The sequence below is a fragment of the Dipodomys merriami genome, unplaced genomic scaffold, assembly GCF_024711535.1.
Source record: "Dipodomys merriami isolate MVZ:Mamm:240054 unplaced genomic scaffold, mDipMer1.0.p SCAF_291, whole genome shotgun sequence".
NCBI lineage: Eukaryota > Metazoa > Chordata > Mammalia > Rodentia > Heteromyidae > Dipodomys > Dipodomys merriami.
In genome coordinates this window covers 838,757-861,212 of record NW_027204393.1, presented here as the reverse complement: position 1 = coordinate 861,212, position 22,456 = coordinate 838,757, and the positions used below count along the sequence as shown (strand labels likewise).

General features: G+C 43.3%; 3 protein-coding genes across 7 annotated transcripts in view; 1 reads left to right on the top strand and 2 right to left on the bottom strand.

The window, feature by feature from the left end:
• LOC138839072 (double-stranded RNA-binding protein Staufen homolog 2) overlaps positions 1–14,445 on the bottom strand; it is a 289,434-nt gene extending 274,989 nt beyond the window's left edge. The window contains exons 1-4 of one of the 4 annotated variants that reach the window (XM_070038746.1): positions 14,337–14,443; positions 5,987–6,066; positions 4,245–4,310; positions 760–814 (exon numbers count right to left, since the gene is read on the bottom strand). Coding sequence is in view for 2 of the 4 variants with exons in the window: in XM_070038744.1 (XP_069894845.1) it covers positions 4,245–4,262 (18 nt within the window). In the remaining 2 variants the exon portion in view is untranslated. Of the gene's footprint in view, positions 1–759; positions 815–4,244; positions 4,311–5,986; positions 6,067–14,336 lie in introns of all 4 variants that reach the window. The other 3 variants (XM_070038742.1, XM_070038744.1, XM_070038743.1) reach the window with 3 other exon arrangements.
• LOC138839077 (basic proline-rich protein-like) lies at positions 12,544–14,343 on the top strand. The gene is made up of 2 exons (XM_070038750.1): positions 12,544–12,561; positions 13,447–14,343. Exons 1-2 carry the CDS (start codon positions 12,544–12,546, stop codon positions 14,341–14,343), a joined length of 915 nt encoding a protein of 304 aa, XP_069894851.1.
• Positions 14,446–20,065: 5,620 nt separating the features above from the next.
• The window catches only part of Ube2w (ubiquitin conjugating enzyme E2 W), an 85,056-nt gene continuing 82,665 nt past the window's right edge, over positions 20,066–22,456 (bottom strand). Inside the window, exon 6 of one of the 2 annotated variants that reach the window (XM_070038737.1) lies at positions 20,066–20,171. In XM_070038737.1, coding sequence (XP_069894838.1) covers positions 20,143–20,171 — 29 coding nt within the window. In that variant the 3' untranslated portion in view covers positions 20,066–20,142. The remainder of the gene's footprint in view (positions 20,172–22,456) is intronic. The other variant, XM_070038740.1, reaches the window with a different exon arrangement.

The following is a 22,456-nucleotide window of genomic DNA, read 5'->3' as shown; positions in this document are numbered from 1 at the left end:
TAATAAAAAATAGAAATAATGTAATTTACAAATGAAAAGGAAAAGATGACAATGGGCACATATAATTCACAGAAAGCAAAATAATAAAAATAACAAATATAGATCACAGAAATGCAAACTGAAATACCACTTTTTTGTCAGACAGATTATCAGAGATAAAAAGAAATTGCCAGAAGGAAATAAGCATTCCCATATCCTATTAACACATATTTTTTTTAATTTTTATGTTTAAAATCCACATACACTTTTGACCAGTTTTTTGTTTGTTGTTTGTTTTTGTCAGTTGTGGGCTTAAACTCAGGGCCTGGGAGCTGTCCTTGAGCCTCTTTGTGCTCAAGGCCAGTGCTCTACCACTTGAGCCACAGCACCACTTCTGGTTTTTGAGTGATTAATTGGAGATAAAAGTCTCACAGGGACTTTTCTGCCTGGGCTGTGATCCTCAGATCTCAGCTTCCTAAACAGCTAGGAATTCAGGCATCAGCCACCATACCTGGCTGACCAGGCTTTTTGTTTGTTTTATTTTACCTTTGAGCCATGTCTCCAGCTCTAGTATTTCATTTCTAATAATTTGTTATGATAACTGAAAAACTGACCAATCTCAAAATTTCATTTTGGCATTATGATATACCAATTTGTCCAACAAAAAGAGGTTGGTTTAATAAGTTTTAGTACATCTAAAGATTATTATTAAATCACTTCAGAATTTTACATATTAAAAAACCTGCTTTATTAATAACACATACTCACATAAAAACATACCTGAATAGAAAAAAATCTAGAAGTATACACCCCAAAATGTTAGCAGTAATTATCTCTGTAAAAGAATAGTGGAATTTTTGTGATTTTTTTCTTTTGTTTTTTACTTATCAATGCCAATGTAGTTTTACTTCAGCAAGAATGGGTTGCAGAAGGACATTAACACATTCGAGAGAGAGAAAGTACAACTGAAGATCACACATTCATGACAGAAAAAAATGCCATTATTGTAACAGAACACAAAATATGTCCATGTTCCATAGCACTTATTAAGGTGAGGCAAAGCCAATATCAAGTATCTTAAAAGTCATCCAGTACCCTAGTTTTTAACCTATTTTAGGAACACACATGAAAGGATCTGGCAGGACAAGAGAAGTGTGCAGTTCTTCCAACATTTTAGGAAAAGACATCCCAAATCAAAACTTAGAATCCTACAGACAGTGTTGAAAATCACTAGTAGGCTGAGAATGTGGCCTAGTGGTAGAGTATTTGTCTAGCATATGTTAAGCCCTGGGTTCGATTCCTCAGTACCACATAAACAGAAAAAGCCAGAAATGGTGCTCTGGCACAAGTGGTAGAACACTAGCCTTGAGCAAAAGAAGCTTAGGGACAGAGCCCAGGCCCTGAGTTCAAATCCCAGGACTGGAAAAAAAAAAAGATAGAAGGTGGAGGAAGAGGAAAAAGAAGAAGAGGAGGAGGAAGAGGAGGAGGAGGAAAAGGAAGAGGAAGAGGAAGAGGAGGAGGAGGCAGAGGAGGCGGAGGAGGAGGAGGAGGAAATCACTAGTAAAAATGTCAGCTCTTTCAAGGTAAGGATCACCTCAAATAATCTTTTCAGCTCATTTTACTTTTATCTCGAAAACCCTCACTCTACCAAGAAAGAAGTTACCATAAATAATCATAAAGATAAAAATCATTCAGATTTCAAATTTAGATTTCGCTAAAGAGAAATTACTTTTTACAAATTCTATTCCCAATTATGTTAACCTTTCAACTTAGTTTTGGTTGGTTGGTTGGTTGGTTTGTGTGTTTGGGATTTTGTTTTTGTGTTTTGTTTAAAAAAAAAAAAAAAAAAAAAAAAAAACCAGGGTCTGGATATATATAGTATAAGCTGGCCTAGAATTCATGAGTCTCCCTGACCCCCTGCATCCAAGTGATGGGCTTATAGAAATGTATCACTATGCCCAGCTTAGACTTGAATATTTTAATGGATGAAAGTTCAGTCAATAACAAGAAGCAAAAAAGGGTCCTTAACTAATCCTAAAACAGTTGTGTTTTACACACTAATTATGTATATCTCCAGGTACTATGTACAATTTCTAACCTAAGGCCAAAGAACTGCCTGTTGTAGTGTGGAACAATCTCTACAAATTGTGTATAGTGACTAATTTCAATATGATCAGCAAGTAGCAAATTAGTACAACTGCATCAATACTAACCCATATTATAGTTTTCAATCAAATTGGCTGCCATAAGATCCATCATTATTTCCAACAATCTATAGAACATGAAATAAAGTATTCCAATTGCATCCCTAATAATGTCAGGTGTCCACAAAAAGTCATTTAGTGGCAACTTCACATCTACAACAGTTTTCAACACTAGTCTCCTAACACCCTGCTGATCCTTCCAATGAGATTTGGTAGCAGCATCCAAGGTAGAGGAAGACCTGAGCAGAGTACAAGCTAATATTCCTTTAAGCCTCTACTAAAATTGTCTTAATGAAAACATCTTTTACTATACAAGGAAATTTTCTAAATAAGAGAAAATCAAAGAACAACTTTACATAAAGGAGATTTTATTCTATTTTTTTTCTTTTATACCAGCACTAGGACCTGAACTCAGGGCCTGGGTGCTGATGCTTAGCTTTTTACTCAAGGGTGGCACTCTACCACTTGTGCCACACCTCAACTTCTAGCCTTTTGCTAGATTTTTCGGCTGGGAAGACACCCGTATAACCTAAGCACTATAAAATACCAAAACTTACAACACAATTATATGGATACTGTGGAAAAATAATAGACATCTCTTTGCTTTAGTGATAACCTTTGCATCATTCACCCATTCATCAGTATTACAAACACAACTATTTACATTATTTGCTATAGGACATGGGAATACAAAAGTAAAAGAAGCAAAAAAAAACACTCTGTAAACATCGAACAACAGAGATAGGTATCAAACAATACAGTGATCCTTCAGTATCCATGGAGGATCAGTTCCAGGACACCCCTCAAATACCAAGATTTATGGATGCTCAAGCACCTTATATAAAATGCAGCATGCCTATTGGTTTACACAAACCTCCCATACTCTTGAAATCATTTATAGATTACTTATATCTAATAAAATATAAATTGTTATCCTGTCTTGTTTAAGGAATGATACATTCAATTTTTTCCTATGTTTTCAACCTATCACTGATTGCATCTACGGGTGCATTACCAATGGATGCACTTTCCATGGACATGAAGGGCCAACTATAATTCATTTGAATAACTTAAAATATCACAATCCTGTTAAAATATACTAGCATAAACTAGGCCTGTGGTCAAGAGAGCCAAGTATGGAAAGGTGAAGAGAGGTTCAGGCAGAAGTAGACTGTGCAAAGGCCCTGGAACTGGAATGGCCCTTCCAAAACTAGGAACTAAGTCAGTCCAGATATACTGAAGTATTTAGATTATTTCTCCAGCACATATGAAGCCTGATAAGTGTAAAGATATCAGGATAACTGCAAGAAGAGTCTGGCATTCAGAAAAGAAGCCTCAACAGGTATAAAATTAGAAGATATTGGCTTAAAGATGGAACTCTAATGGAGCATAAGGCTCATCCTTGGAAGGAAAGGGAGAGATTATTTTCTCAAATCACAGAAACTAAATTAATTACCTCTCTTTTGATTTGCAAACAAAAGAAAACGAAGCATTTTGTAATACTATACCTCCAATACAATATTGTTTATTCAAGAAAGGTAAAATTAAATATATATAGTTCTTACAGAAATGCCAACAAACTAAGAAAAAAATACTTTCGGTGAGCCTATGTGGTATTTTATTATATGGCTATAGAGAACTTATTTAGCAGGAAACTTTCTTTTGGCCTTTTTCAATGCCCTAGAAAAAGAACCTTTTTTTAACACACTGACACACTACTTCACCAGATTTGTCACTAGGAATGCTTTCAGTCTGCAGAACTGCCAGCCACTGATGCTAGACTATGACCACAAGCACTTTGAACACGAGTCCTGAATGGATTTGACATTTTAAAAAATCTTTTGCTCCCTACTCTGAAGTTATCTACTTTCAGAACTATCACTCTTTTCCTTAAACCATCAGTCCTCAATAATGACTACCTAAAGTATGTAACTGTTTACAATACTATATAGCATGTAACTTCTCTATATAGAGTGGTCCGGTTACAAAAGAACTGACAACATTTCCACAATTTATGACCAAAGCATCATGTAAGTATGACATGCCTTAAAACAAACTCACCTGATTTATTTGAAGCATGTTAAGATAATATTGGTCAAACTGCTATATACCTCACGGCTCCAAAAACTGGAAAATAAAAATGAAATAAAGTTCAATTTAGTTGCTAATCTCAATCACCAGGTAATACTTTATTTATATACCTTGATTAACCATCAAATATAAAGGAGTTGATCCAGACCAACATAGAACTTTAATAAAAATGTTTCATACCTGGGTGGTCAAACCAATAGCTAGTCACTAGCCATATCTGGCCACTAAGCAACTAAAAGGTGACTAGTATAACCAAGGCAGTAAATGTTTATTTTTTCCTGAATGGTAATTTAAACTTAACAGGAAACTGGGTTGGACCTCAAGGCCTGAATTTACTAGAGAGGCTCTTTACCACTTGAGCCATGCCCCAGCCCTTTTTTAGTTATTTTTCAGATAAGGTTTTACATTTTTGCCTAGGGCCAGCTTCCAGTCATAAACATTCTATATATTGCTCCTCCACAGCTGAGATTACAGGTATGTACCGCCAATAGTTAGCTTAAACTTCATTTGGTTTTGCTTTTTTTTTTTTTTTTTTTTTTTTGCCTTTTACTTAAGTAAACTTGTGGCAACTTCCAGACAATGAATATCTAGACTACTGAACAAAATCCCCTCTGGATCTGGAGTCCTAAAAACTCTTGAAAGAGAAGCTTGTGAACAAATCCAAACCTTTCAGATAAATCCTTAATGTATACTGCCCTTGCTCTAGCCACGTTTGAAACATCCTTGTTCCTCCCATCTGTACAATTTATGTTAACCCTAAAGAAGCTAAATCACACACAAGTATTCTCTAAGGTGTTGAATTTTTTTTTTTTTTTGCTTCTACTTTCAAAATAAACATATATGTAGCCAGGCGCTGGTGGCTCACACCTGTAATTCTAGCTACTCAGGAGGCTGAGCTCTGAGGATCATGTTTCAAAGCCAGCCCAGGCAAGAAAGTCCACAACACTCTTATCTCCAATAAACCACTAGAAAACCGTAAGTGGTGCTGTGGCTCAAGTGGTAGAGTGCTTGCCTTGAGCAAGAGCTGAGGGACAGCGCCCAGGCCCAGAGTTCAAGCCCCATGACTGACAAAAAAAAAAAATTATAAATATATATATAATTTTCATGTGTACATGTGCAGATCCTGGGGCCTTAGCACTCACCCTTCCTTTTTTGTGCAAGCTGGTGCTCTATCACTTGAGCCAAAGCTCCACTTCCAGCTTTTTGCTGGCTAACTGGAAGTAACCAGTAAAGTCTCATGGACTTAGTTGCCTAAACTGGCTTCAAACTGTAATCCTCAGATCTCAGCCTCCTGAGTGACTAAGATTACAGGTTACAAGCATGATAAAACTCCATTACTAGATTTGGCTTTACTACTTTCTAGGCTTGTCTCTCTCTCCTTGGTTGTATTTCTTTGCATGTGATAAATCCTTTCAATACTTAACTTATACATAGATGCCAAGGAAGACAAGAAAAACCCAAACATAAACCATGGGCTTTCCTAATGGGAATGCACATAAAATATAAATCAGCACCTCCCCCCCACAAAAAAAAACCATCAAGCTACCAACACAGAAAGAGGGCTGAACCATTTCTTAAGCTGGAAAATTTTAACAATAAACTTCCCTTCAGGATCATACATGTGTATGCACACACACACATATTTGGATACCATTTTCTCAAGACAAACAAGACAATTTAAAACAATTGTGAAATATTTTGCTATTTCTTACAATAGTGTCCTCAGCATTGGTATTAACTTTTATGTTCTTTTATTTCTTTTCTGTTTTCATATTTTCTAAGGAAATAGATCCTGTAGGAAAAAAAAAAAATAAGTGGTACTAGTAAATTTAAAGTTTTGCCCAAATTCTTCAGATTATCTTTTAAGGCTTAGGCAAATTATTCGGTCTATCTTTGTTTCATTTTTTTCAGTTTTTAAAGAATAAATTAGAAATCATTGTGATAAGATATAGCAGAAATAATTAGATACCACTTCTAAAGTTAAATTATAAAGTTTTATCAGGTTTTCTCCATCATATTTTCATTGCTCTGAAAACAGCCAGATGCTATAGTGTGCACTGCTCTTTGGAAAAGCACACACAGCAAAAAACTAAGAGAAGCCCATGGCCAACAACCAGCAAAAGTCAAGGCCTTCAATACCACAGCCCCAAGGAACTGAATCCTACCAAAGGATGGACTGAAGTTGAAAGCTGGTCTTTGCAAATAGGTCTTTCACCAGTCAAGCGTTCAGACGTAGGTGCAGCTCCAAATGAAAGCCTAACTGCAACCTCATATGTGACCTCAGCCACACTGCACCCACATTTTTTTTTTATTATTATAAAGGTGATGTACAGAGGAGTTAGTTTCCTAAGTCAGGTAAGGAGTATATCGCTCTCTTTTTTTTTTTAATTGTCAGTCATGGGGCTTGAACTCTGGGCCTGAGCACTATCCCTCAGCTCTTCAGTTCAAGGCTAGAGCTCTACCACTTGAGCTACAGGGCCACTTTCGGTTTTCTGGCAGCTTATTGGAGGTAAGAGTTTCACGGACTTTCTTGCCCAGGCTGGCTTTGAACCGAGATTCTCAGATCTCAGCCTCCAGAGCTAGGATTACAGGCGTGAGCCACCGGGGCCCGGCTAAGAGTGTATTTCTTTTTGAACAATAACACCCTTCCCTCACTCTCTTCCAGTTTTTCCCTCCCATCCCACCTACAAGTTGCATAGTTCATTTTGAATACGGTGTCTAGTGAAAACCACTGCTGCATTTGTCCACCCTTTGTCCCTCAATTTTCTGTGCCTCCCCTTAACCTCCCAAAGACAGATAAATGAACAAACAAGACAAAAAGAAAACAAAAACCGCAACAAAGAAAAAAAAATCTCATTTCCATTTCCTGGAGTTCATTTTAATAAACAGCATTTTATATGATCAGATGTATATAGACATTGTGCCTTTCCCTCTCCTAAGACTATCCTTGTTTGGTGTGAATGCCTAGAGTCCTGTATAATTTATTATGCTCCAGTGAATTTTAGATCTAGCTTCCACATATGAGAGAAAACATGCACCATTTGTCTCTCTGAGCTTGGCTTACCTCACTTAACATTTGTTCTAGGTCCATCCATCTCCTTGCAAATGACATAATACTATTCTACTGGCTGTGTAAAATTCTATTGTGGATAGTCATTTACAGTAGGGCATCTGAGCTGTTTCCATACCTTGGCTGTTGTGAATAGTGCAGCAATGAATGTGAATGTGCAAGTACCTTTACAGTATTCTGGCCTGTAATGTTCTGGATAGATGTCCAGGAGTGACGATTTTTAACCACAGAAACCGTGAGATAACAAATGCTTTTTAAGGGGGGGGAGGTGAGGGGAGTATGGGAAGGGATGGGAAGGGGAAACAAAGAGGAGGCAACAATGCTTCATAAGAAATGTACTCGTTATCTTGCCCATGTAATTGTAACTCCTCTGTACAGTATTTTCACAATAAAAAAAAGAAAAAGGAAAAAAAATGCTTGTTAAGTCCTTAAATCTGAGGTAATATGGTATGAAATGAGAAGATAACTCTGCAATTCCACTCGAATAAAACTAGCTTAAAATAATTGTTAGATATAAGCAAATCAAAAACATTGGAATTTGAGTGTGATCAATTACAAAGCATATTTTTAATTCAAAAGTTAAGGTTATTAAAAACTGTAGCATTGTGTCTAGCATTCTTGGCAATAAATACTATTTTCAAAACAAAAAAAAAACTGTAGCATTAGTCAAGTAGTGTTAAAATTCAACTGCCATAAATAACTAAAACTACAAACCCAATTAATTTTCTCTTTTTTAATGAATTTAATTTGGAAGGTGATGTATAAACAATACACTAAACGCATATTAGTGACTTAGTGTCCTTCACTTTCTACAATTTAGTAATATTTACTACTTCCTTGCCATCTCTGAGAAATACATTTTGTTTATAAGCCTCTTAACATTAACAATATATAGACTTATATGTACGTCTTCTAGTAACACAATTGGTTCCAAGAAGCAGGAACAGTAAAATACTGAAGTATATACTTTTTTAAGTTCTAATCTTTTTATATGAAAAAGGTACTTTATTAAGTAAGAAAAATTATAACACCTATTCACTTAAATTGTACAATTTAAAATATTCTGTCAAGCTGGGTGCTAGTGGCTTAGGCCTATAATCCTAGCTACTCAGGAGGCTAAGATCTCAGAATCATGGTTCAAAGCCAGCCTGGGCAGAAAAGCACCTGAGACTCTTATCTCCAATAAACCACTCAGAAAACCCAAAGGGGCGCTGTGGCTCAAGTGGTACAGCACTCGCCTTGAGCTAAAGAGCTGAGGGAGTGTGTCCAGGTCCAAAGTTCAAGCCCCACAACTGAATAAAAAAAAAATTGTCAATGTTTCTTTCACACTTAAAAAAGAAAGAGCTGCATAAATTAAAACTTATGAAGCTGGGCTGGGAAGGTGACTCAGTGGTAGAGTACTTGCCTTGCATGTATGAGGCCCTGAGTTCAATTCCTCGGCACCATATATGCAGAAGTCAGAAGTAGTGCTATGATTCAAGTGGTAGAGCGCTGGCCTTGAGCTGAAGAGCTAAGAGACAACGCCCAGGCCCAGAGTTCAGGCCCACAACCAACAAAAACAAAAAACAAAAAAAAGTTTTAAAACTTATGAAGCTAATATGCCTTTAATAGCAATCTGTGGGGTAAATAGTATTAAAAAATTATAGGGACTGGGAAGGTGGCTCAGTGGTAGAGCGCTTGCCTTGCATGCCTGAGTCCCTGGGTTTGATTCCTCAGCACCACATAAGCAAAAAGAAAAAAGCCAGAAGTGGCGCTGTGGCTCAAGTGGTAGAGTGCTAGCCTTGAGCTGAAGAGCTGAGGGACAGTGCCCAGGCCCAGAGTTCAGGCCCCATGACTGGACCCAAAAAAAAAAAAATTATGCTTTTGGAAGTAGAGCTGTGGCTCAAGTGGTAGAGCACTAGCATGGACCAAAAAAGCTCAAGGACAGTGTCCAAACCCTGAGTTCATGCCCGAGGACCAGCACCAAAAATAAATAAATCCTTTTCATTAAAAAGTTGTTAAATTCACAGCATTACAAAAATTACAATTTGTAAGCATACCATGGACAACTCAGAATGCCCACAGTGGCATGTGTCTCTAGTACTTCATGTCTTCTTTTAAAGATATGCCCATTTGTGATACAGTAGTGACTGTGCTTTAAATGATGTTACTTAATGATGTTCTTCCAGATAGATGGTTGTGAAGCTAACAAAAAAAAAAAAAAAGGTCTCAAGTTTAAACAAACAAGGAAACATATGCCAGTCTGTTGTTGTACATTTTTAAAGCATTTGATAAAGTAGGAAGACATAACAGTGCCATTATATGCTACCTGTGGTTTCATAAAATTCTACCTCCCCTCCTGTCAAAAGTTTCCAGCCAGGCATCCTGGCTCATGCCTGTAATCCTAGCTACTCAGGAGAGGCTGAGATCTGAGGATCTCAGTTCAAAGCCTGCTTAGGCAGGAAGGTCCATGAGAATTAATCACCAGAAAACCAGAAGTGGGATATGGCTTAAGTGGTAGAGCACTGGCCTTGAGCTGAAGAACTGAGGGGCAGTGCCTAGACCCAGAGTTCAAGCCCCACAACTGACAAAAAAAAAAAAAGTTTCCATAAACTTTTTGTATTAGCACAGACCCCACAATTGGTGGGTAATTCTCATGCATATGTCTTAGTGGACAATATAAAAGGCAAAAATATTTACTATCCTCATTCTTAGGCTACAAATTACACAGAACTAAATACCAATTCAAAGTTCCACATTCTAAAAGAATCATGGAATATTTTTTGGGGGGTGGGGGGGTATCCAGTCGTGGGGCCTGAACTCTGGGCCTGGGCGCTGTCCCTCAGCTCTTCAGCTCAAGGCTAGCGCTCTTACCACTTGAGCTATAGCGCCATTTCCGGCTTTTTTCTTTTTGCTTATGTGGTGCTCAGGAATCGAACCCGGGGCCTCATGCATGCAAGGCAAGTGCTCTACCACTGAGCCACCTTCCCAGCCCCTCATGGAATATTTTTAAAGTGTTTCAAAATGTGTTTCATTTTAATTTTTTCAAGTAGGTAGATACACACATACACACACACAAACACAAACAGCTTTTAAGGAAAATTAGAACTGTACAAATTTTAGTGTCTTCTAAGAGTTAATGAAAGATTCTAAGTATACAGAAGTCTCACTCAATAAACTATGGCAGTGAAAAATTCCAACGTACTAGTAGTATGGGAAACCATCATTTATAGACATGGGCGTTGAACTCTAGGCCTGGGCATTGTCCCTGAGCTCTTTAGCTCAAGGCTAGTGCTCTACCACTCGTGCCACAGTGCCACTTCCAGCCTTTTCTGTTTATGTGGTGCTGAGGAATCGAACCCAGGGCCTCATGTATGCACTCTACCGCTGAGGCACCTTCCCAGCCCCTATCTGCCACTTTTATACTCGCTCATTTAATTTTAATTATCTTAAGAAGGTCAGGTTTGGGCTATTCACTCATAGCTACATTGGTGATATTAAAACCCAGTTCAGACAAATTCAAAATCCTCTTCTCTTCACTATACACTGAGTGATAAAAGACACACCTTCTTTTTTTTTTTTTTTTTTTTGGGTCCGGTCGTGGGGCCTGAACTCTGGGCCTGGGCGCTGTCCCTCAGCTCTTCAGCTCAAGGCTAGTGCTCTACCACTTGAGCCACAGCGCCACTTCTGGCTTTTTTCTTTTTGCTAATGTAGTGCTGAGGAATCGAACCCAGGGCCTCATGCATGCAAGGCAAGCACTCTACCACTGAGCCACCTTCCCAGCCCCAAGACACACCTTCTTTAAATGTTTCCTGTACCAAAGTGCTTAACGTCTGGAACTACAATAATGACAAGGCAGATATGGAGAATTTGGGGAGTTTATCAAAATCAATGACATGTCCACACATATCAATCATAATTATTACAAGTAGTGGTCACCTAATACTTTGAGTAACAAGGAAAGGCACAAATACATGTGATGGAACACACTGGGTGTATCTCTCCACACTGTGTAGTATGGACAGATAACTGTTACAAAACCTAGATTGTTTTTCCCTCTATACATACAAATGGTCTTTTGGGGCTGGAAAGGTAGCTCAGTGGTAGAGCGCTTGCCTTGCATGCATGAGACCCTGGGTTTGATTCCTCAGCGCCACATAAGCAGAAAAAGCCAGAAGTGGTGCTGTGGCTCAAATGGTAGAGTACTAGCCTTGAGCTGAAGAGCTGAGGACAGCGCCCAGGCCCTGAGTTCAGGCCCCATGACCAGAAAAAAAAAAAAAGGTCTTTTGTTTATATACACAAATAAAAGAAGAAAATAGAACCTGGTGTAATATATACATATAAAAAAGGAAATAAGAGCCAGGTATGTGGTACCCTAGGAAGAGTAAAAAGGGAGGATCACAAGCAGGAGGCCAGCCGGGGTACATAGGAGGCTTTGTCTCAAAAGGAGGGGGGAGGGGTAGGGAAGAGATAAGGACAGGCATGGGGCAGCTCAGTGGCAGAGTGCTTCCTAGCAAGGAGGCCCTGGGTTCTATCTCCAGTACCACAACAAAGAATAAAAATAAAGAAATTAGTACAAAGAAAAAAGTACGTATTTTGGCCAACTATATAGTCTCACTTTCTGTATTATTTAAAAGTATCATTGTATCTTCAGGAAAACAATATATTGTGTGTAAAAGACCATAAAAGGTGAACCAATACATGAGAACAGGTGGACCCGAGTCAAATTTATCATGATGTTCTCTGTATTCTCCCTGCAACTTTTCTGAAATCTTGAAACTATTTCCAAATTAAAAGCTAAAAATCAAAAATTCATACCACACTTTCTAAAATTGATAACACATTCTTGGGTTAGACAGCAATATTTCAACAGATACAAAACACTGGATTTTAAGGGAAAAAGAAAACTTTTTGTGAGGAAGTAGGTACTCTATCAATGTCATCCATCACTTAGAAGTAAATTTCCTATTACACTGCTAGGTAATGAAAGGTGGTGAAAACACACACAGTTTAACATTATTGCTTCAAAAATGTAAGTCTTATTGCAAAATATAACACATCTACAATTCAAGTGATTTGTGCTATCTCTGGTTCACAGTAAAATATAGATAAACTGAACAAGACAATTAAGCAGATTAAGTTTGATTTTGACAGGTTTATTTTTTTTCTACTACACCTCAATGTACAATAGTATATTTTATTCATCTTAAGAAAGTAAAAATGGGGTCTGAGAAGAAGGTGGCTCAGTGGTACAGTGCTTGCCTTGCATGCATGAGGCCCTGGGTTTTGATTCCTCAGCACCATATATACAGAAAAAGCCAGAAGTGGCGCTGTGGCTCAAGTGGTAGAGTCCTCAGTATCACATAAACAGAAAAAACAGGTGGCACTGTGGTGCAAGTGGCAGAGTGCTAACTGTGAGCAAAAGAAGCTCAGAGGCAGTGCGCAGGGCCTGAGTTCAAGCCCCAGGACTGGCAAAAAGAGGGAGGGAGGGAGAGAGAGAGGAAGCGGGGGGGGGGGGGGGGGGGGAATAGGGGGTTGGGAGGGAAAAAAAGCAAGAAAGACAGACTGGCCACTAATATGGCTCAGGTCTGTAATCCTAGCTACTCAGGAGGCTGAAATCTGAGCCTCGAAGTCCAAAGCCAGCCCAGGAAGCCCACTCTAACCTCTAATAAACCACCAAAAAGACAGAAGTAGAGCTGTGGTTCAAATGGAATTATGCTTTATTGTGCCTTGACAGGGAAAAACTGGACAGCACCCAGGCCCTGAGTCCAAGCCCCAGTAGGCGCGCGCGCACACACACACGGATGGGAAAGAAATATCCTATTGAGAAATGTTGCAATCTTTCCTTCAAGGTTACTCTCATCCTGCCTGCCAATCAGATCTTGATTTCAAATGTTCAGGCTTTTCCAAAACACAAGGACACACCAGAAATCCAAGCAACAGCTCTGCACAAGTTCACCAAGATCATAAAAACCCAGTAATCCAGGCTTTCGGTGAGTGAAGCACACGTAGAGGACCATCGATCATCTGTCTCCCTCTCGGCCGGATCCATCCACTTTTTTTGTTTTAATCCTTGGGTAAATTCCCGGTTCTCCCCTCATTGGATGGGCCTTCTCTACTCAGCCTCTTCGGGGGAGAGATCAATCACGAACGCCTTGCGAAGACAATTATTCAACAGTGCAGAAAGCAAAATCTTGCATAATTTCTGGGACTCCGGGAGCCCGTGGCCTGCTCCCCGCCCCCCCTCTGAAGACTCCCAGCTTGGCGCCGGCCTCCGTGGCCTCTGCGGTACAGCCCCCACCCCCCGAGTCCCCGGCCGCGCACACGGCCGGCCGTCACCGAGCTTTGTCTGGTCGCCCCGGCAAGGTCACCACGGCCAACCTCCCCTTGAAGCCGAGCCCTCACGGCAGGAGTTGGGCTGAGCCGCGGCAGAACTTGCCGGTCACCGGATCTATTTTGTCCCCTCGGCCCCACCTACCTTCCCAATTTCGGCGAGTTACGTCGGTGCGGCTGGCCCATTCTACAGGAATAGCCGCCGCCGCCCCCTCGGCGCGCCCCCGCCCCGCCCCGCCGCCGCGCCCCCGGCGCCCCCAGGCCCGCCGCGCCGCCCGCCGCTCCCCGCCTCGCCCCGTCCCGCCGTCCCCGCGACCACCACCTTCCCAGCCCCCCCCCGCAGGATGCCCCCCCACCCGGCTCAGCCCCCCCCCACAGCCGGCCTCCCCACCCCACCCCCGGCTCCTCCCCTCAGAACACCTGTGTCGTCCCACTCCCTCCCCACACCCCCCTCAGCCGCCCCTCCCCCGCCGCCCGCCGCCCTCCCCTCCCCCGCCGGCCGCGCGCGGCCCGGGAGGGAGGGACGGCGCGGGGGAGGGGAGGCCGCCACGGGGGCCGCTCTCCGCGGGGTTCGCCACGCCGCCGACCCGCCGCGCTCCCCAGCGCCCTCAGCCTTCACCTCCGGCGAGGCGGAAGCGGGGAGGGGGAGCCTCCGGGGCGCCCCCCACGAGGTTATTTACCTTCTAGCCCGGGACACGCTGCAGACGGCTCCAACATTGGCAAGCACCACACAGAACTGACCCCGCTCGGCCGCCGCCGCCGCCGCCGCCGCCGCCGCCGCGGGCTTCCACGCCTCGGCACCCCGCCCCCCGCCTCCGCCCGCCTCCCTGCGCTCCCGCCGCGCCCTCCGGGCCCGCGCCGCGCGCCCCCGCCTGCGCAGCCGCTCCTGCGCCCCAGCACGCCAGCCTCGTGCGCGCGCACGCCGGCCCTCGCTCCGCCCGGCCACCCGCCCGCGGCCTTTGTCCCCCCGCGCCGCTCCCGCCCCCTGGCGGCCGCCGGGCCCGCCGCCATCGCAGGCGCTGCGGCGCTGCCGGCCCTTGAGCCGAGCCTGAAGACCTGGGTGGTTCCCGGGGAGACCGCGGGAGCCCAGGGCCCGCAAGTGTGTGGGGAGCGCGCCCCCCCCCGCCCCTCGGCTGCCAAGGGTGGGCCGGGGGCCGCCGCGTCCACACCTGCGCTCGGCTCGGCGGCGTCCGCGCCCGCCCCGCGGATCTGCCGTCGGCGGCCCCACCGCAGTACCCCCCCCCCCCCGGCGGCCCCGGCTCCTCTCCGCGGTGGTCGGCTGTCAGCGCGCCCGCTGCGCCCAGCTCCCGCGGTCGGCCGACCCCGCACCCTCCCGGGCTGGGGGAGGGAAGCCAAGGGAGGAGGCCGGCCCTCGGCCTCGCCCGGAAAGCACCTGCGATCCCCTGCCCTCCGGCACCCGGGGCGCCCGCGTGTTCTCCCCACCCAAACATGGAAATCCCCTGTGATCACTTGAAGAAATCCGGAGGCCAGCGACGAGGACCCCCTGGAACAGCGCTCTGGAAGCCCGAGGGGCGAGGCGGAGCTCCTCCCGCCTGCACTGTGGGTGACCTGTGTCCACCCGGGTAACCTCAACCCAGTTAAGCCCAAAAAAACTCGACTCTTTGTAAATGGCAGCAAAGAAAAAACAATTCGTTCATAAACGAAGTCCAGAAACGGTGTGATCGCTGTGTTCTGACAAACTTAGCCATTTGCCTTACTACTCCCAGAGTTCCCTCGCTTGCTTGCCTGAAGAAAAAAAAAAAAATGTCTAGAGACCTATGGTTTCCATCATCCTGTAAATCCAGTAGTTGCCTGTCTGCAGATGGTGTTAAGGAAAAGGATGGGTTGGAAAAGGTGAGAAGAATGAAAGCAGGGAGCGACTCCCACCTCAACAGACCACAGCCACTTTAACAGAAAGGTGAGGAGGGACGCCATAGTGATCTGAATAGAGTCGGGAGATAGGCATAGTGCAGGCGGAGGTGGAGGGACTTAAGTAGGGACCTAAGTGGGGGTGGCCACTCTGATCTGCCACCTAAAGCTTGCAAGGTTGTGGCCTTCCCCTCACTCATTGAAGAAATCATCCTTCGGGCCATTCACAGATCACCTCCCGAGAAAACAGGCATTTGCTAACTCCTCTGAGCAGTCCTGCTCTTCTTTGAGGTCCTCTTTGATATTGCAGATGGATTCCACCGTTCGCTTCTGCCAAACATTGCATTGGTGAGGAACAGGCTTGGTGTCTCATTCATCTTTGTTTTCCTAGTATCCAACAGCAAGTAAGTGGACAGTAAATGCTTTTGGAATAAATGAAGTTACGCTTTTTTGGCCGGGGGGAGAAGGGAAGGAGGGATTACAGGCATGAGCCACCAGCACCCAGCCAATTTATTATGCTTTTAAACATGACTTTGAACTCATCAGCCATTCCTTCTTATTTGATTCAGATCATTAAAGTTCATTGAAACCTTTATTTCTGCCATATTTTTTTGTTGTTACTACAAAGGTGATATACAGAGGGGTTACAGTTATATAAGTCAGGTAATGAGTACATTTCTTTTTGGACAATGTCACCCCTTCACTTGGCTGTCTCCCAGTTCCCCCTCAAAGGTCTCTCTCTCTCTCTCTCTCTCTCTCTCTCTCTCTCTCTCTCTCTCTCTCTCTCTCTCTCTCTCTCTCTCTCTCTCTCTCTCTCTCTTCCTCTCATCCTAGGACTTGAACTCTCAGCCTGAGCACTGTCCCTGAGCCTCTTTGTGCTCAAGGTTGTAACACTCTACCACTTCAGCCACAATACCACTTCCAGCTTTTTCTGAGTGGTTTATTGTAGATAAGAATCTCACAGACTTTCCTGCCCTGGCTGGCTTCAAAACACAATCCTCAAATCTCAGCTTCCTGAGTAGCTGGTATTACAAGCATGAGCCACCAGCACCCAGCTTACCAGCTTACCTTTTCTTTTTCTTGTCCTTTTTTTCCTAAACATCACTCTTCCTCTAAAATTCTTTTTTTTTTTTTTTTTTTTGGGTCCGGTTGTGGGGCTTGAACTCTGGGCCTGGGCGCTGTCCCTCAGCTCTTCAGCTCAAGGCTAGCCACGTCTCCACTTCTGGCTTTTTTATTTTTGCTTATGTGGTGCTGAGGAATCGAACCCAGGGCCTCATGCATGCAAGGCAAGCATTCTACCACTGAGCCACCTTCCCAACTCCATCCTCTGAAATTCTTGCACCTGGGGCTGGGAAGGTGGCTCAGTGGTAGAGCGCTTGCCTTGCATGCTCGAGGCCCTGGGTTCGATTCCTCAGCCCCACATAAGCAAAAAGAAAAAAGCCGGAAGTGGCGCTGTGGCTCAAGTGGTAGAGTGCTAGCCTTGAGCTGAAGAGCTGAAGGACAGCGCCCAGGCCCAGAGTTCAGGCCCCACGACCGGACCAAAAAAAAAAAAAAAAAATAGAAATAAAATTCTTGCACCTGTGGTATAAGTTACTCATATCTGAATGCATTTTTATTGCTACATACTATGCTGTGCATTTTTTCCACTATACTAGAAAGAGAAGAATGGCTTGTCATTTTTTTTTCCAAGACTAGTCTCCCTGCTCAATAAATATTTACTGAGCCAGGTGTTGGTGGCTCACACCTGTAATCCTAGCTACTCAGGAGGCTGAGATCTGAGGATTGCAGTTCAAAGCCAGCCCAGGCAAGAAAGTCCATGAGACTCCCATCTCCAATAAAACATCCGAAAACTAGAAGTGGCTCAGTGGCCCAAGTGGTAGAGCGCTACCTTGAGCTGGAGAACTGAGAGTTAGTCTCCAGGCCCAGAGTTCAAGCCCCCTGACCAGAAAAAAAAATTATTGAATGAATGGATTAGTGAATTTCACAAACACTGACTGAATACCATGGGTCTAGTACTGTTCTTGGCTTAGTTGACACACAGCAATGAAAAAGACCCTAGAAGGTCTTTTTTCCCAGTGAACCTACAAATGAATGAATGAACAAAGAAATGCATGAAATTAATACTTCCACACATTTTCCCTCTATTAAAAAATGGTTCTGGAAGTTTCCAAAGTATTACTTATGTGATCACTAATAAATTTTGTTACTTTCTACTCACTCAGAAAGTAATAATGTCAACAAAGTTATTAGAATATCACGCACATAAAATGCTAGGGGCTGGGAATGTGGCTTAGTGGCAGAGTGCTTGCCTAGCATGCATAAAGCCCTGGGTTCAATTCCTCAGTACCATGTAAACAGAAAACATGGGAAGTGGTGCTCAGGGGCAGTGCCTAGGCCCTGAGTTCAAGCCCCAGGACTGGCAAAAAAAGAAGAAGAAAAGTAGCTGAGGAGTGAGGTCCCACACTGCAATCCAGGAGGCTGAGACCTGCAGGAACTTGATGTTAGAAGCTAGCTCAGAAAACTCCAAGAGACTGTCGCTAATTAACAAACAAAAAGCTGGACTGGAGGTGTTGCTCAAGTGATAGAGCACTAGCTACAAGAAAGCCAAGCTATTTGGGCTCTAGTAGGTCACACCTATAGTCCTAGCCACTCAATAGGCTGAAATCTGAAGATAGTGGTTCACAGCCAGCCAGGCAGCAAAGACTATGAGACTCTTTTTTTTTTTTTTGGCCAATTCTGGGGCTTGAACTCAGAGCCTGGGCACTGTCCCTGAGCTGCTTTTTTGCTCAAGGCTAGCACTCTACCATTTGAGCCACAGCGCCACTTCCCGCTTTTTCTGTTTATGTGGTACTGAGGAATCGAACCCAGGGCTTCATGCATGCTAGGCAAGCACTCTGCCACTAAGCCACCTTCCCAGCTAAAATATTTTTAATGTGTTATTATTAATGGGAAATGGGTTACCACTTCGTAAGTGGGTAAGGAGTACATTTCTTTTGGACAATGCCACCCCTTCCTTTGCTTTCCCCAGTTTCCCCTTCCCTGTCCACAAGTTGCATAAATCATTTTCTACGTAGTGTATACTGAATGGCATGACTGCCTTTGTTCACCCTTCCTCTTTCCCTTTCTGCATCCCTTTTTGCCCTCCCAAAAGAAAAAAAAAAACCAAAAGCAAAATCAGACACTACCACCACCAACAAAAACACTAACAAAAAATTCATAACTGCTTTTACATAATTATTCATATATTGACTTTTTCCCTCTGTATCCATTATGTCTCTGATTTTTACCTAGCGGTATGTACATTCCTACCATGCCAAAAATTATTAATTTTGTGTGTGTGTCTATGTGCACATGCATGTGTGCATGTGTGCCAGTTCTGGGGTTTAAACTGAGGGCCTGGGCACTATCTTGAGCTTTTTTTGTTCAAGGCTAGTGCTCTACCTCTTGATCCACAGCTCTGCTGTCTCCTGACATTCTTGCCCAGGCTGGCTTTTTTTTTTTTTAATTGTAAAGGTGATGTACAGAGGAATTACAGTTACATAAGTCAGGTATTGAGTACATTTCTTTTTGAACAGTGTCCCTCCCTCCCTCATTTTCTCCCAGTATTTTCCCCTCCTGACCCCTCTTCTCCCCAAGTTGTAAAGTTTATTTCCAACATAGTCTTTGGTGAGTATCACTGCTGAATTACTTTAAGCCATGATCCTCACTCAGACTCAACCTCATGAGTAGCTAGGATGACAGGCAGGAGCCACATACCCGCTTTGTCTGCAGAATGGGAGTGGGGGTTGTGTACTAAATTACATTTGATCTCTAGGCCATGGTTTACTGACTTGGGTCAATTAAAGATCTATTGTTTCAGGAACTGTTGGTTGAATCACATTAGGTTGCAATAAAGCCCATCATCAATCCTTAGGTGATTAGATTAAAAAGTCTGACATTCCACCCCTTGGTGGACCACCTAGGATGCTGAGAACTTAGTTATAATGTTTTCTCTATGAGACTTTGTGGTTCCATACTGTTTTAGATTCCCTTTGCATCTCCCCATTCCTTTGCATTAATTACTGCTACTAAGTATTCCTCCTTCAATGGCTCAAGACCCTGAAATCTTTTAGAGAATGAAAAATCAAAGTCAGTCTTCCTGTTGCTATGGGGCATAAAGTCTCTTGTCCTAGTTTTCTGTCAATGAGGCTAGATGGGATCTCAGCTCCTTGGATGACCCACAGAGCCCCACATACTTTGGAGATCATAACCAGTGGTGATTGTTTATAGAGAAAGAGCCAGGCTCCAGAAACACGGAATAATTGGTTGAGGCTAGTGAGCTCAAGCACTAAATATAGCATAGGGTCCACACAATGATTATCATCAGGTGGCAGAGATACCATGGGGTGGAGGGGTGCAGATTCATTTCTCCACCAATCAAAGAAATAGAAGGCAGGAAAATGTTTACAACAGAGCAAGTTTATTTGAAAGCAAAAGAGGGCCCCATAGCTCATAGTCCAATGGAGTCCTTTTGGAAGGTTGTGGTTCTAGGACAGGGCTCTTCCTGTATCTCTTCTCTGGGGATTTATCCTGATTGCTTGATGACTTGTCTGTGTCTGTGTTCTGCCTTGGCTCTTTTTATTGGTTGAGCAGGATCCCATGGCATTCTGGGAAGAAACAGAGTTGGAGGGGAAATGCAGAGCATTCTGGGAAGAATTCTGGGAAGCATTCTTGCAGGAATCCAGGGCAAGAAGAAGTATCATGATGGACTAGATGTTATCTGCCACATGTCACATCTGCCCTTTTTTATTCATTTACCTAAACTTAGGCTTAAACTTAGGGTGTGGCCACTGTTCCTTAGGCTTTTTCACTCAGGGCTGGCACTCTAACACTTGAGCCACAGTTCCATTTCCGCCTTTTCATAGTGAATTTGGATAAGAATTACATAAACTTTCCTGTCCAGGCTGACTTGGAATAGAAATCCTGAGATCTCAGACTCCTGGGTAGCATGAGCCACTGGAGCCCAACATGCCTTGTCATTTTTTTAAAATCCCTATCTATGTAATCTAGAAAGCCTACCTCACTCAACAATACTCAATAATTCTGTCCATGAGGACGGAAGCATCCTAAGTTTAGAATGGAGTTGGACTTTATATTGATGTAAACACACCATTTGTTAAGGCTATTATTAAAGCCAAACTTTATTCTACCCAAGATGGCTTTGAACCATAATTCTTGGATCCTAACTAAGTAGCTAGGATTATAGGCATGAGCCACCAGCACCCAGTTTTTGTGGGTGTTATTATTATTGTTTTGGGTGCCAGTCCTGGTGCTTGAACTCAAGCTTGCTCAAGGCTAATGCTCTACCATTTGAGCCACAGCTCTACTTCTGGCTTTTTGGGTAGCTTATTGGAGAGAAGAGTCTCACAGACTTTATTGCTCAGGCTGGCTTTGAACTGCAAAACTCAGAACTGAGCCTCCAGAGTATCTGGGATTGATTATAGGCATACGCCACTGGTACCTGGCTTCATGGGTAGTTCTTATGTTGACTTCTAGTATCTACCTTAAAAAAGAGTTTTGCACCATGCTCTGGTGTTACTCGCTGAGGTATAAAATCTCACAGGCCAAGAGAATGTCCTCAATACAAAATAGGCTCTCTCTAATCAGTCTCATGCTTCAGTCAGCATTAACCATATATATATATATATAAAGCCCAGGCTCAAGGATGCTCCCCTAGGTTTTGTAGATTAATGTAACATAATTATTCCAGGTATGATGGGAGCATAGTACTGTTCCTCCAGTATTAGGTCCAGGGTATCCCAGGTGGGTTTTGCTGTTAGTTCCCATATGTATTGGCTGCACACTAGTGGCTCACAACTGAAAATCTAGCTACACAGGAGGCTGAGATCTGAGGACCACGGTTCAAAGCCAGACTGGGTAGGAAAGTCCATGGCTCTATTTATCTCCAGTTAACCACCCAAAAGCCAGAGGCGGAGCTGTCTCTCAAGTAATAGAACACAAACCTGAGCAAAAAATTTCAGGGGCTGGGCATCAGTGGCTCACACCTGTAATCCTAGTTACTCAGGGAGCTGAGATCTGAGGATTGCAGTTCAAAGCCAGCCTGGACAGAAAAGTCCCTGTGAGGCTCTTATCTCTAATTAACCACTCAAAAACTGAAAGTGGTGCTGTGGCTCAAAGTAGAACAGCACTAGCCTTGAGCAAAAAGAGCTCAGAGATAGCACCTAGCCCCTGAGTTCAAGCCCTACAACAACAAAAAACAAACAAAAACCTCGGGTAGGGGCAGTGCTCAGGCCTTGAGTTCAAAACCCCAGGATACAAACAAACAAACAAAAACTATACACAAAATAACAAGCAAAAAACCCCAGATGTATAGCATCTACAAGAGGTAGGGGCAGCCGGGCGCCGGTGGCTCACGCCTGTAATCCTAGCTACTCAGGAGGCTGAGATCTGAGAATCACGGTTCAAAGCCAGCCCGGGTAGGAAAGACCGTGAGACTCCTATCTCCAATAAACCACCAGAAAACCGGAAGTGGTGCTGTGGCTCAAGTGGTAGAGTGCCTGCCTTGAGCTGAAGAGCTAAGGGACAGCGCTCAGGGCCCAGAGTTCAAGCCCCGTGACCGACCAAAAAAAAAAAGAGGTAGGTCCCTGATGGAACTTCTCCCTCAGAAGGCTACTCCTTTTTTTTTTTTTTTCATTTTTTGAGGGAGAATAGTTTAATATCCACAATTGGGAGGAGTGAGCTACATCCCAGGCTGATTTCAGAGTCAAAGGAGCCAAAAAAAAAAAAAAAAAACTTTGCATGTACTCAGATGATTCCAACCTATGTGGCTGGGTCTTGTGTTTTCCTAACCCAGGCCCTGATCTCTTTGATCTAACAGATTTACCTTTGCTGGACACTCAAATATCATTAAGCTCAAGACTATTCAAAATCC